Below are 11418 nucleotides of genomic sequence, written 5' to 3' on the forward strand. Positions count from 1 at the left end.
TTAGAGTCGTCTGGTGACAACTTTTCAGTGAGAGTTCAGTGATTTCTTACTTAAGCCAAAGAACTAATGTTGAGAGCGTGTGCGCTCTGTCTAGTTGCTTTCCTGAAAACCACCCATTTTGGAAGGGCTCAGAATGCCTGTGTCCTTGGGCAAGCTGTGGAAAAACTCTACCAAGCATACTACTATCTAGAAAGAGGTGAATTTTGAATCAACTAAAATGTCTCCAGTACTAAAATGATAGACTAAAGAAACCTCTGAGTCCCGTGCTGGCTCCCAGCCCCAGCACCATTCTGTCCTCTAATGATGCTTGTGTTACTGAGGGCCATGTCCTTCCTGAGAGGTGCTCTGGTCCTGCAGTGTGTCCAGAACTGTGCATAGAAACCATGCAGCCTCTGTTAAAGTGGTGTCTACTTTGCTAGAATTCTGCAAAGCTCAACGGCATTGATTTCATTAGTACAGAGACTTGATGAAGCTTTCCCCTTGCACCAGCCTGAAGGTTTACTGCCTTTTACTGATGTTATTTCACATGAGCATAATCAAAGGAAAAGGAAATGTGTTTAAAACCTGGAGTCTAGCTACCAGGATTTTAAGAAAGGAAATTTTATACCCGAAGGAATTTGTGGTTCTGCTCCTTCATCCCTGTCATGTGTATGAAGGCTGCACACACATGCTATGCCAGTCAGGCATGTGCAGCAACTAATCAAAGTGTTTGAAATGAAACTGTGTTTAAAATTCTAGGTGGTCAGCCGGGAATTAAGGATGCCGATGTCCAGTGTCCACCTGCGTGGGACAAGCACAGAAACCGTCCCCAACACAAATGCCTCTGGAGGATCTGTGGTGGCAGATCTCAATGGATTGGCAGTAAAGGTAGAACTCTCTGCAATGACATCATTCATTAACCCTTCCAGGTCAAGTTCACAGCTGGATATCAGAACAGAAGAGTCATTCATCTCTTAGCATCTCCTCCATCCAGGGCAGGGCAGGGCACAGACTCAGCAGATGACATAGCACTCAGCAGTTGGGCAGCAAGTCCTTGTAATTCCACCCCCTATTCCCCAATATCCTCCTCCTTCTGTGTTCAGTCAGCCACCTACCTCTCGCCAGGGACTTCAGAAGATGCTCTCTCCATTGATGTCACTCTGGCTTCTTGAAACCTTAAATGTGCCCAGAAAATTAATACTTTACAACCAGTGGTTGGTGGTTCCTAATGGTCCTTCTGTTAAGTCTTGATCTTGACCTAGGGTAGTGTGTGAGGCAATTGTCTTTCAGACCAGTACATGTCTGACAGGCTCACATACACTGACATCTTTGCATGCAGCCTTTCATGTCATCCTCTACTGCCTTGATACCACCCTATGTCTCTGTGTTCCTATATACTTCCAAGATAACTCTGTGGGATGCTATACAGTGTTGTTCTAACATTGATGTTTTTCATTAAATTATTAGAATTTTAACTTAAAATCATTTACAGGATGCTTGCCAGACCCTCCTAAAACGCCTTGAACCCATCATCAGCAAGAATCCTCAGGGAACTTGGAAGGATTGGGTGAGACTCATTGGCTATCTATGTTTTATCATAGAAACTAACAAGATGCAGAAGAAGGGCAGATGTGTGTGTGAATTATGTTTGTGGAAAGGGCAATTCAAAGACACCGTCATTGCCTAAGAGGCCCCACTGCCCATGGCATGCAGGGATCCACATGCAGTGGGGGAGTAGTGTGCCCACGAATGTTTCTTTTACAAAGAAAGATGGTGTGCGTGCTACAACTCCTGCCTTAAGCTACAATTTATGAATGATTCATCCTGTGGAACCTAGGTGCTTTCTGGATAACAGCTATTTGTTCTTTTCCTTTGCATTCACTGTTCCTAAAATAGAAAAACAGTGCTGGGATCATTTTGTAATACTCACGTAGACACTCATCTAGAGGTGGAAAACCAGAGGCTGGAGACGTGGCTCAGAGATTAAGAGGACTCCATGTTGCTCTTCCAAAAGATCTGGGTTCAATTCCCAACACCCACATGGCAGCTCAGAACTGTCTCTAACTCTAGTTCCAAGGGATCTGATGCCCTTTTCCATCCTCTGCAGGCACTGCACGAGCATACATAAGGCACAGACATACCTTCAGGCGAAACCACTCATACACATAAAGATAAAACATAAAAATCAAACAGGAAAGCAAGCCATGGGTTATGATCTACACAAATCATAGATACCCAGTAGACCAGAAATAAGAACTGCTTCTTCTGATACACTGGCAGTCTAGTTAGAAGAAAAGACACACATTCTAACATCAACTTGCTAACTTTTCAAAATGTCAGGTTATTAAGTGTTAGATGATATGGAACATATCATACAACCCTGGCACAGCTGTCATGCTGACCACTCGAGATTATTAGTTATGCAATATCAAAACATAGGTTTGGCAATGTGTTATGTAGAGTTCTGCTTGGAAAGATTCCCGTGCTGAGCTTCCTCAGTGTGAGCATGCATGCTTAGAATTCTGGTGGCACAATTCAGCCATCCTTTTCTCACCCAAAAGCTCCTGCTATTTTATAAAGGCTCATGATGTAAATAATAATAAGCGGAATATGAAACTTTACAATCTGTTCTTGGCATCTTTGTCTTTCCCCTGCCTAGTGTTGCTTGAACGGAGAAAGGTTGAGAATGGCTGTCTTGACAACATTAGCATCCAGATATATATAATTCAGGAGCACCCTATGTCGTCATCCATTGCATGACAGATAGCCCACCTCTGCTATAATGTTGAGCCTTCCACCATTCTCTTAGACTTGAGACCTTTGTTTTTCTGTTTAGTAGTCAGCCATATGTGCTTGCAGAAACAAGAGACCATTTGATGTCATTGGTACAATTTAGTAAAATCACTGCTCTCAACTGAAACTGTTATGGATACACAATATAAATTAAACATTCAACCATTATTTCAAAAAACTGGCTATGTTAATAGCCCAAGTCCTTCCAGATAACCGAATGGATCTCTTCATAAGCAGGACATGGTGGCCATTATAGTTCAGGTTATGAGCATAACATAGCATGGCAGACATTTATTACAACTGTGTGCACTGAGTAAATGCCACTACTCCACACAGCAAGCCATGGATGCTTCTGTAGGTGGAGCCTGAGGACAGACGATGGTCCATCTTGGGCCTTCATCATTGTTGCTTTACTTAACGCGTACTACAGATAGAACTAAACTTCTCAGCAGTTCTCTCAGAAGTCCTCATCATACCATGTTCTGTTGGTTCCCACAGGCCCAGACTGCTTTTGACCAGAGCATCAGTCTCTCAGCTATTGGGTATTTCAGGTAAAAATGCCCCTTCAATCATATGTCATGGAAAATAGCAAGCAGGAGCTGGAAGAAAATTTTCAGTTCTATTTGCAATTTTGTCTCCCAAAATGCCTCGTTACCCTCAATTAGCCTGGTTTTAAAATGAACTTTTATCCTCTAGTTAATCCAGGTCCCCAGAAAGACCTTTCCTGGGGAAAATAGTTCATGTGTGAAAGCTGATTCGGGTCATATTGTGGCCATGTTGAGGCTTTCTGGGAATTTGTGCTTGGAATCCATAGCAGGGGCCTTTTGTTGACAATGTCATTTATTCCTAAAGTTAAGAAACAACAGTAGGGGTTGAGTTTCAGGTTGAAATTAAGCCAAAAAAATAAGATAGGTACCCCCTGGATTGCAGAGAAACAGAGAGAAACAGAGAGAGAGAAAGAGAGAGAGAGAGAGAGAGAGAGACAGAGACAGAGACAGAGACAGACAGAGACAGACTGTGGAGCCCTGCGAACCACAACCTCTAGGAAAGCATTTGTTAAATGTTTTCACGGAGAGTGCTTACTGAGCCAGAGAGAGAAAGCAGGCAGATAAACCCCATTTAAAACCGTGTTTGGCATACGATGCAGGTTGAATCCTCCAATCTGATAATTATATAATGACATAATCCAATATCTGCTAACAGCAACAGGATAATCATAAAAGTCCGAAACTAACCTCAGGAGTAAGTTTCGCCACTCAAGGATAAGTAGGAGTTTTTAACCACTCAGGTCAAAGTGAACAAGCTGTGTTTACTGGACACATTTTTGAACACGTGTTACGTGCTGGTGTATCCCTGTACACATGTATGCTTCTGACTAGCACAGCTCCCATTGTCTGGTTTTGTCGTCATTGTGACTGGGATTTGATCAGTTTACTAAGCAGCGCTCCTCAGCCCTTCTGCTGTTTCTTTCAGGGGTTACGAGTCGAATATAAACTGGGAAAAGGGGGAAGGCCATCCTTTCGAATACTTTGTGTTTGGAGCTGCCTGCTCAGAGGTTGAAATAGACTGCCTGACAGGGAACCACAAGGTCAGTTCCACCGGGAAGTGTCTTCTGACTGTCCTTGTGAGATGCTTAAACTCCACACATGGTGCCTACAGGAAGGAAACTGGGCGTATGACAACAGCAACACATTTTGCCCTAAGTGTGATTTCTCATCAATTGCCTTCCATGGGAAACAGTAATCCTTCTACTTGTGTGTTTTTTTCCCCACTTTTAGCTGAAAATAGGAAAGAAACCACTTCAAAACACCTGAAAGGGGCTTCCGTGTAGGCTTTTATAGCAACTAGCAATCCTGACCTCTTATGAGAAGTATCTTAGTGTGATGTTCTTGAAGGACACCACAAGTATACAGAGCTTGCTAACTAGTACCAAGGACCACCTCAGGACAGACGGTGGCCAACCAGGGCCCTCTCCTTAAATAGCTGAAGTGCCATCCTATTCTTTAAGGGGGACTGTCGAGTCACAGTTGTGAACACACATGCACACCAGCTTCAAGGATTCAGCTTCTTTACTGTACCTGGCCTCAATGGCAAAGAAATTAACTCATTGGTCATTATACAGTAAATATTCACAGATACATCAAATGGGATTGCAGTGGCCTTTACAAGTGTCAGGTGACCAAGCTACTAACATAGTGCCCATCTGCTCTGAAACCTACCTGGAAGCAAGCTACAGCTTTTGATAGTTCTAAATTCCTTTTGTGTCTATATTCTTAGGCAGTTATCATGCATAATTTTTCAATGAGTATGTTCTCAGCATATGATTTTTTTAAAGTATAGTCAGCCTTATCTTTGAAATTATATATACCTTTATTGACCCTCCCTACTGGAATATCTAGTTTGTCTGGATTCTTACTCAGATTGTATCTCTTGGAGGAACTTAGAACTGAGGAAAAGGACTAACAACTCCAAGCATGATTTGGGTTAGAGTAGCTGTCCTAGTCTATGCTGAGAGTTCTCTCATGCTAACTAATTCCTGAGTCCCTTTTCCCTCAAACAAAAAGTTGGTGGAAACATAACTGTTTAGATTTTCTTGTGCTTTGTTAAAGCTTAAAACAGTAACAATTGACCTGGTATTGGTTCAAGGTTTTGTTGCTGTTTGTCTTAGTATAATTGGATTTTTCTTGGCCAATAAATGTTTTTTTGATACAAGGACCCCAGATTAGGCTCAAACTACATCCAAACACCTGTTTTCACAGAGAAATCCTTGATTAAGCAAGGAAGAAAAGTTAAAGTAGCTGCTTTCTGACTCAGTCAGAAAAACAGCAGCCAGTGACCTTGCAGGTGTAACTTTTAAGAAGAGAAAAGGGCGGGGGGGGGGGGACTGTGTTAGAATGGGCTAGGATGTAGTAGTGTGTTTTGATTTGGCATGTTAATTAGGTGAGCCAAATGGGGGCTTTTGATTGCTGGACTTTAATACTTTGATAGCTGGACCACGGTAGTCAGCCTAAGGAAGAGAAAGTGACCAAATAGGGGAATAAACCTTGGTGGCTAGCTTCAGGAGTGTCATCTAAGGGTTTTTAGCAAGGCTGAGGGAGTGGGAGAGAAGGGCAAGGCCTGCCAGAGCCATGTTTGCCACAGTGGAGCTGTCCAGAGTCCCTTCATCCCCCCAATTAACATCTGAAAACAATTAATATTTATTGGCTCACACCACCTCTGTGAAGACCAAGCATCTAGGCCAGCATGGCTTATCTAGCTGGAGATTTCTCATGAGGCTATGGCCAGGTATGTGGTGGGGGCTACAGTCATCTCAAGGCGAGGGCTAGAGAATCTGGTCTCAGCTGCACCACATCATCCGTAATGAGAACTGTGTTTTCTCCATGGCTGTTAGCGAATTGCTTCTTTTCCTTGATGACCTAAGGATACTTTGTGTCCTGAGGAGAGAGTATCTGATTTCCCCAAGAAAGTTGAAAATACAAACGTGTGTGAGAGCAGACAGAAGTCACAGTCCTTCCTAACCTTATTCCAAGGTGCCATTGTCTGTGCTATAGCCTAGTGGCCACAATGACTGGTCCTGACAGAGATTGGTGGGAGGTAAAGGCCCAGGCTGTCACTATGGATGAGTTCATTAAGTGTCCTCATGGAAGAAAGCTGCCACACAACCCAGACCCACTCTCCAGTCCTGTCTATCAGAAGACAGTGACAGAGAGCCATAAGCCCATGTCTTTGAAAGTAGAACCTTCACTAACGTTAGACTTTAGACACCACCATTCATACCAAAGAATCCATAGATTCGTTGGAGGATGGAGGTGTTACCAACATCCAGGTAGAGCCTTCTCCTCTCTGCGTTTTTAGGTTATTGGAAAGCAAATCATAAAGGAAGATTTATTCTTTCCCCACCCCCCAAATGAAAGCTCTATTGCAATGGACAACAGTTTAGACACTTGTTTTGCTGACACTTCTTGAACTCTGTGTTTCAGTAAATGTCACTGAGCTGGGTAAATTCTGTGTATTAGCTTGGAAAGTAGCCATAGGGTTTTGCAACAAGGGTTTTGAAGGCCAAAGATACTGGCTCTTGCTATTTCACTGTTTGTTGTGGTAGATTAAATTTAGTCTCTTACATAACACAGCTTGAAGCTAATCAAAAGCAAATGAATGTTTTATTCTATTCTTTCCAAAGAAAACAAAGTGCTTAATCTGGTTAAGAGTATTTGTGTGGGGGGTGGAGACATGGCTTTGTGGTTAAGGGCACTTGCAGATGACCCAAGTTCAGTTCCTAGTACATACAGCATGGCCTACAACCATCTGTGACTCTGGTTTCAAATGATATGACACTCTTCTGGCCTCTGTGGGCACCAGACATGCAGAGAAAGCCCCATGAATACATGTAGACAAACACTCATCCACATAAAATAGAATAAATTTTAAAAAAGAAATTCAGAATAGGGGCTAGGAATGGAGCTCAATTAGTGGCTGTTTGCCTAGGATCCCTGAGGGCCCTGAGTTCAGTTCTCAATACTATATAAGCCAGGCATGGTGGACTATGTCTTTAATCAGTGGAGGAGTAGAGACAGGAGACTCAAAAGCTAATGGTTACTCTTAGCTACATATTACATTCAGAGCCAACCTGGGCTACATGAGACCCTATCTCAAAAAAAAATTCTTTTTAGGTAATAAACTTTGTCACATAATAAAATTTTTATTTCTTCTTTATCATGAAATAACATGGTCCAAAGAAAGACTTTATCTAAACCCAGGCAAGATATATTTCTCAACTTCTCTGTGAGTTATCTATATTAAGATGGATTTTTTTTTTTACTAGACTATCAGAACAGACATCGTGATGGATGTTGGCCACAGCATAAACCCAGCCCTTGACATAGGCCAGGTATGTGTAACTATTTTGCTTTGTTTCCTGTTTGTGAGGCAGAAACAGCTGTGAGGTCTGAAGAGGAAACATCCACTTGCTGGTCACCTGATTCTTCTGCCCCTTTACTCAAAATCTTTCTCTTTAGACCAGCTGCAGAACTCAGTCTTCTTAACATTTACAAAAAGAGAAGAAACAGTGCTTGGGGTAGTTTTGAAAAATGTATATAATCTGATTGGAGAGCTTGAGAAAAGCAAGACCAAACCTAGAAGCGGTCAGTGGACCTGAAGCCTGAGGGAGACAAAGGAGACGGCACTAAAACTGAGCCTCAAATAAATAAACAAATACAGTAGGGGTTCTACCTTAACGTTTGATTTGCTGGCAGGCATGGGACACTCATAGTCTTCACATGCTTCTGTACTCACACCTGTGGGTGATCCAGCCCGCTACCATCCAGTTACAGCACCCTGTAGCATCTCTCCAGTTGTGGCATATAATTGGGAATGGGAAAATGGCTAACGTAGAACCACAGAAGCCAGATTCAGGGACTAGAGAGATGACGCAGTAGCTAGTGTTTACCTGGGCATCTGAGGTCAAATCCACAAAGCCAAGTATAACAGCACACTTCTGTAATCTCATCACCAGGACAGGACAGAGACAGATTCATTCCTGAAACTTGCTAGAACTCAACTTGTGGAATCAGTGAGCTCCAGGTTCAGTGAGAGACCTTGTCTCAAATAAATAGAGGGCAGTGCATGAAGACACTGGACATTAATCTCTGGCCTCCACACACATATACAGAAATGTGCACATACATACACAATGCACATGCATACTTGGCATCTACACACACACACACACACACACACACACACACACGGGGGGGGGGCAGAATTAGAAGAATTTAGTATAGACCAGGTAGGTAGACTAGAATGAACAAAGATGCTCAGTTAGAAGAAGAGTCGAGGGAATCAACCTAAATAAAGATATGTGAGCCAGACATGGAGCTGGGGGAAGAGAAGGGAAGAGGTTGACAGAGGTTTGACAAAAACAAGATTTTAGCTTAGTGGTTGGAGGTGACATAACCTGGAAGATTGTGTGGCATACAAACATGATTTATCAAACATCACGAGCCATCCCGGGTACTTTTGGTTCCTATGTCTGGGAACTTGGACATTTCAAAGCCGTAGAGAAGGCTTAGAGAACACATAGCTGAAACCCTTCATGTTACAGGGTATAAATGAGCCTAGAGATGAAAGCTTATGAACTCTTGTGTACGGTGAGATGGTGGGGCTCCCCAGTCCTGAGACCCTTTCCTTACTATGCTGGGTCTCTTCAACGTCAGCTAGAGAAGGGTTTTGTTGCCTCACTGGTTGAAAGAATGAAGGTATGTGGATAGGCCCTGTGAGGAGTCATCTGGAGTTATCATTTCAATAGCTAAACCAAAACTAAAACCCATGTCCTTTACATTGGAATTTAGCACTGAATGGGATATATAGAAATGTTTCTAGGTGGACTTCTGGGGACACTCTTAAAGACACCCTGGAAGACCCCTCAAACTGTATCTCAAAGATCAGACAAACAGCATGCTGTTGAAATGCTCCTGGCTGTTTTGCCTCCTCTTCTCTCAGGTTGAAGGTGCATTTATTCAAGGAATGGGGCTTTACACAATAGAGGAGCTGAATTACTCTCCTCAGGGCACTCTGTACAGTCGTGGTCCAAACCAGTACAAGATTCCTGCCATCTGTGACATTCCCACAGAGGTGCACATTTCTTTTCTGCCCCCATCTGAACAGTCAAACACCCTGTATTCATCTAAGGTAAGCTGTACTCTGTCTAAGTCCGTGCTCACTTGATGTCAACAGGGTGGAGAGACATCGGTCTGCTTGGGGGTTTGGTGTTTTTATGGTGATTACGGAAGACTCTTTATTAACCATTCTAATTATAAAATAGCAACATGGTAAAATGCTTCAGCTATTCCCAGTCTTGGGGCCTAACATAAACTATCAGACTGCATTTGACTTCTTAAATACAATAATTATCGTCATGCTTATATGTGATCGCTCCATTTGGAATCATTTTCTTGATCTAGAATCCTAAATATGAGAATATCAAGATCAGTGGTTAAATTATTTTTTTTTCAATAACAATCTACTTATGGCAGTCTGTAGGTTATGTTTGTATATAATTAATACGTACTGTGTGTACATATACACATATATTCAGACAGGGAGGGGCAGTTTGTGCCATAATCTACATGGCTCATTTCTCTCCAGGGCCTGGGGGAGTCTGGGGTGTTCCTGGGATGTTCAGTATTCTTCGCCATCCATGATGCAGTGAGGGCAGCGCGGCAGGAGAGAGGCGTCTCTGGACCATGGAAGCTCAGTAGTCCTCTGACTCCAGAGAAAATCAGAATGGCCTGTGAAGATAAGTTCACAAAAATGGTATGCTACACCCAAGAGGGAAAATAACACAAAAAATTCTTCATTTCTGTCCCCTTGGCTTTATGGCCAAGTTTCTTTAACCCATTACTGCGGTTTTTCCATGGAAGAAAAGATGACAGGAACTCTGTAGGGCATGTGAGTGGCACAGAATGGCTCTTGAGCTTGGCTGTCTTTTCTTCAGCCTGGCCTTGCTTGGTCTCTGGTGTGCTCATCTCCTTATCACTTGAGGGGCACAGAAGGTTCGCTCTCTCAGTCTTATGTTTCCCCTTGTTCTGAGCCTTTTCAAGGATATCTGAATCAGGCTAGGAGGCCAGGGGCTGTGTCCTGAACCTGGGATACCAAGCTGAGAATAAAGGCCATTGTGTTACACCCCATGTCCATTGTCACACGGCAGGCGCTGGGAAAGTGTGATGGAAAGGTCCCTCCCACAATAGGGTCCCTCCTGAGCATAACCAAAAATTACACATCATACTGATACATAAAAGCACAGAAATCTGGAGTGTGTGCTCAGCAGGGACCCTACTGTGGCTACAAGATTGGTTTCCTTCTCTTATGTGTGACCCTCCTGTGCTCTTCCTTGCATGCTGTGCACAATGCCCTCTGTCTCACACTGGAGAAACAGACACTGGCTCCGCTGTCCCTTAGTCTCTCCAGGTGGAATTGAAACTCTCCATGTCCCTCCCAGATCCAGGACACCTGTGTACATCACATGATGTTATTCTCTGACCTCTCATTGGCCCAGTTGCCTGTGGTGCTTCCACCTTCGTTATCTTCTGTTATTTTTTTTAACCTAATTCACAAACATTTTTCTAAGTTATAAGCATCCAGATTTGTTTTTTCCTTCCAGATTCCAAGAGATGAACCTGGATCCTATGTTCCCTGGAACATACCTGTGTGAGTCAAACATGATCCTCTGGAGGGATTGGCTCAACAGCTACAGAACGCACCTCCCGGTCTCTCTGCTCTAAGATGCTAAATATGAAAGCCAGAATTTCACAGTCTAGAATCGTCCACAGCACTGCTTTACATGAAGCCGATTCCAAAGTTTCTCTTGAGGATACTCCAGATACACCTGAGCAATTATAAATCATATATTAAAGGGCACAAATATTAAATCATTTGCTCTGAGATGGTTTAATTCATTATTCTGTCCCTTGGAGCTGTCAAGCTAACTGGACTATATGGCAATTCGTCTGTGGTTCACTTTTAGTTTGTATATACCAGCAGAAGTTACACTATGTAACAAATGAAGGTTTACATAGGTAATTTTTTTCCTGTTGTAAACTGTAAATTCAGTGTTTTCATTTGTCCCTGAGAGTCATCATCCATCCCTCT

General features: G+C 42.9%; 1 protein-coding gene across 1 annotated transcript in view; it reads left to right on the forward strand.

Annotated features, from left to right (window-relative positions):
- The window catches only part of Aox1 (aldehyde oxidase 1), a 72984-nt gene extending 61773 nt beyond the window's left edge, over positions 1 to 11211 (forward strand). Inside the window, exons 28-35 of the mRNA XM_028765575.1 lie at positions 739 to 867; positions 1472 to 1546; positions 3271 to 3323; positions 4246 to 4360; positions 7595 to 7660; positions 9271 to 9459; positions 9916 to 10083; positions 10931 to 11211. Coding sequence (XP_028621408.1) covers positions 739 to 867; positions 1472 to 1546; positions 3271 to 3323; positions 4246 to 4360; positions 7595 to 7660; positions 9271 to 9459; positions 9916 to 10083; positions 10931 to 10981 — 846 coding nt within the window. The 3' untranslated portion in view covers positions 10982 to 11211. The remainder of the gene's footprint in view (positions 1 to 738; positions 868 to 1471; positions 1547 to 3270; positions 3324 to 4245; positions 4361 to 7594; positions 7661 to 9270; positions 9460 to 9915; positions 10084 to 10930) is intronic.
- Positions 11212 to 11418: the final 207 nt, after the last annotated feature.

Source organism: Grammomys surdaster, unplaced genomic scaffold (assembly GCF_004785775.1).
Source record: "Grammomys surdaster isolate TR1022 unplaced genomic scaffold, NIH_TR_1.0 165, whole genome shotgun sequence".
In the NCBI taxonomy this organism is placed as follows: domain Eukaryota; kingdom Metazoa; phylum Chordata; class Mammalia; order Rodentia; family Muridae; genus Grammomys; species Grammomys surdaster.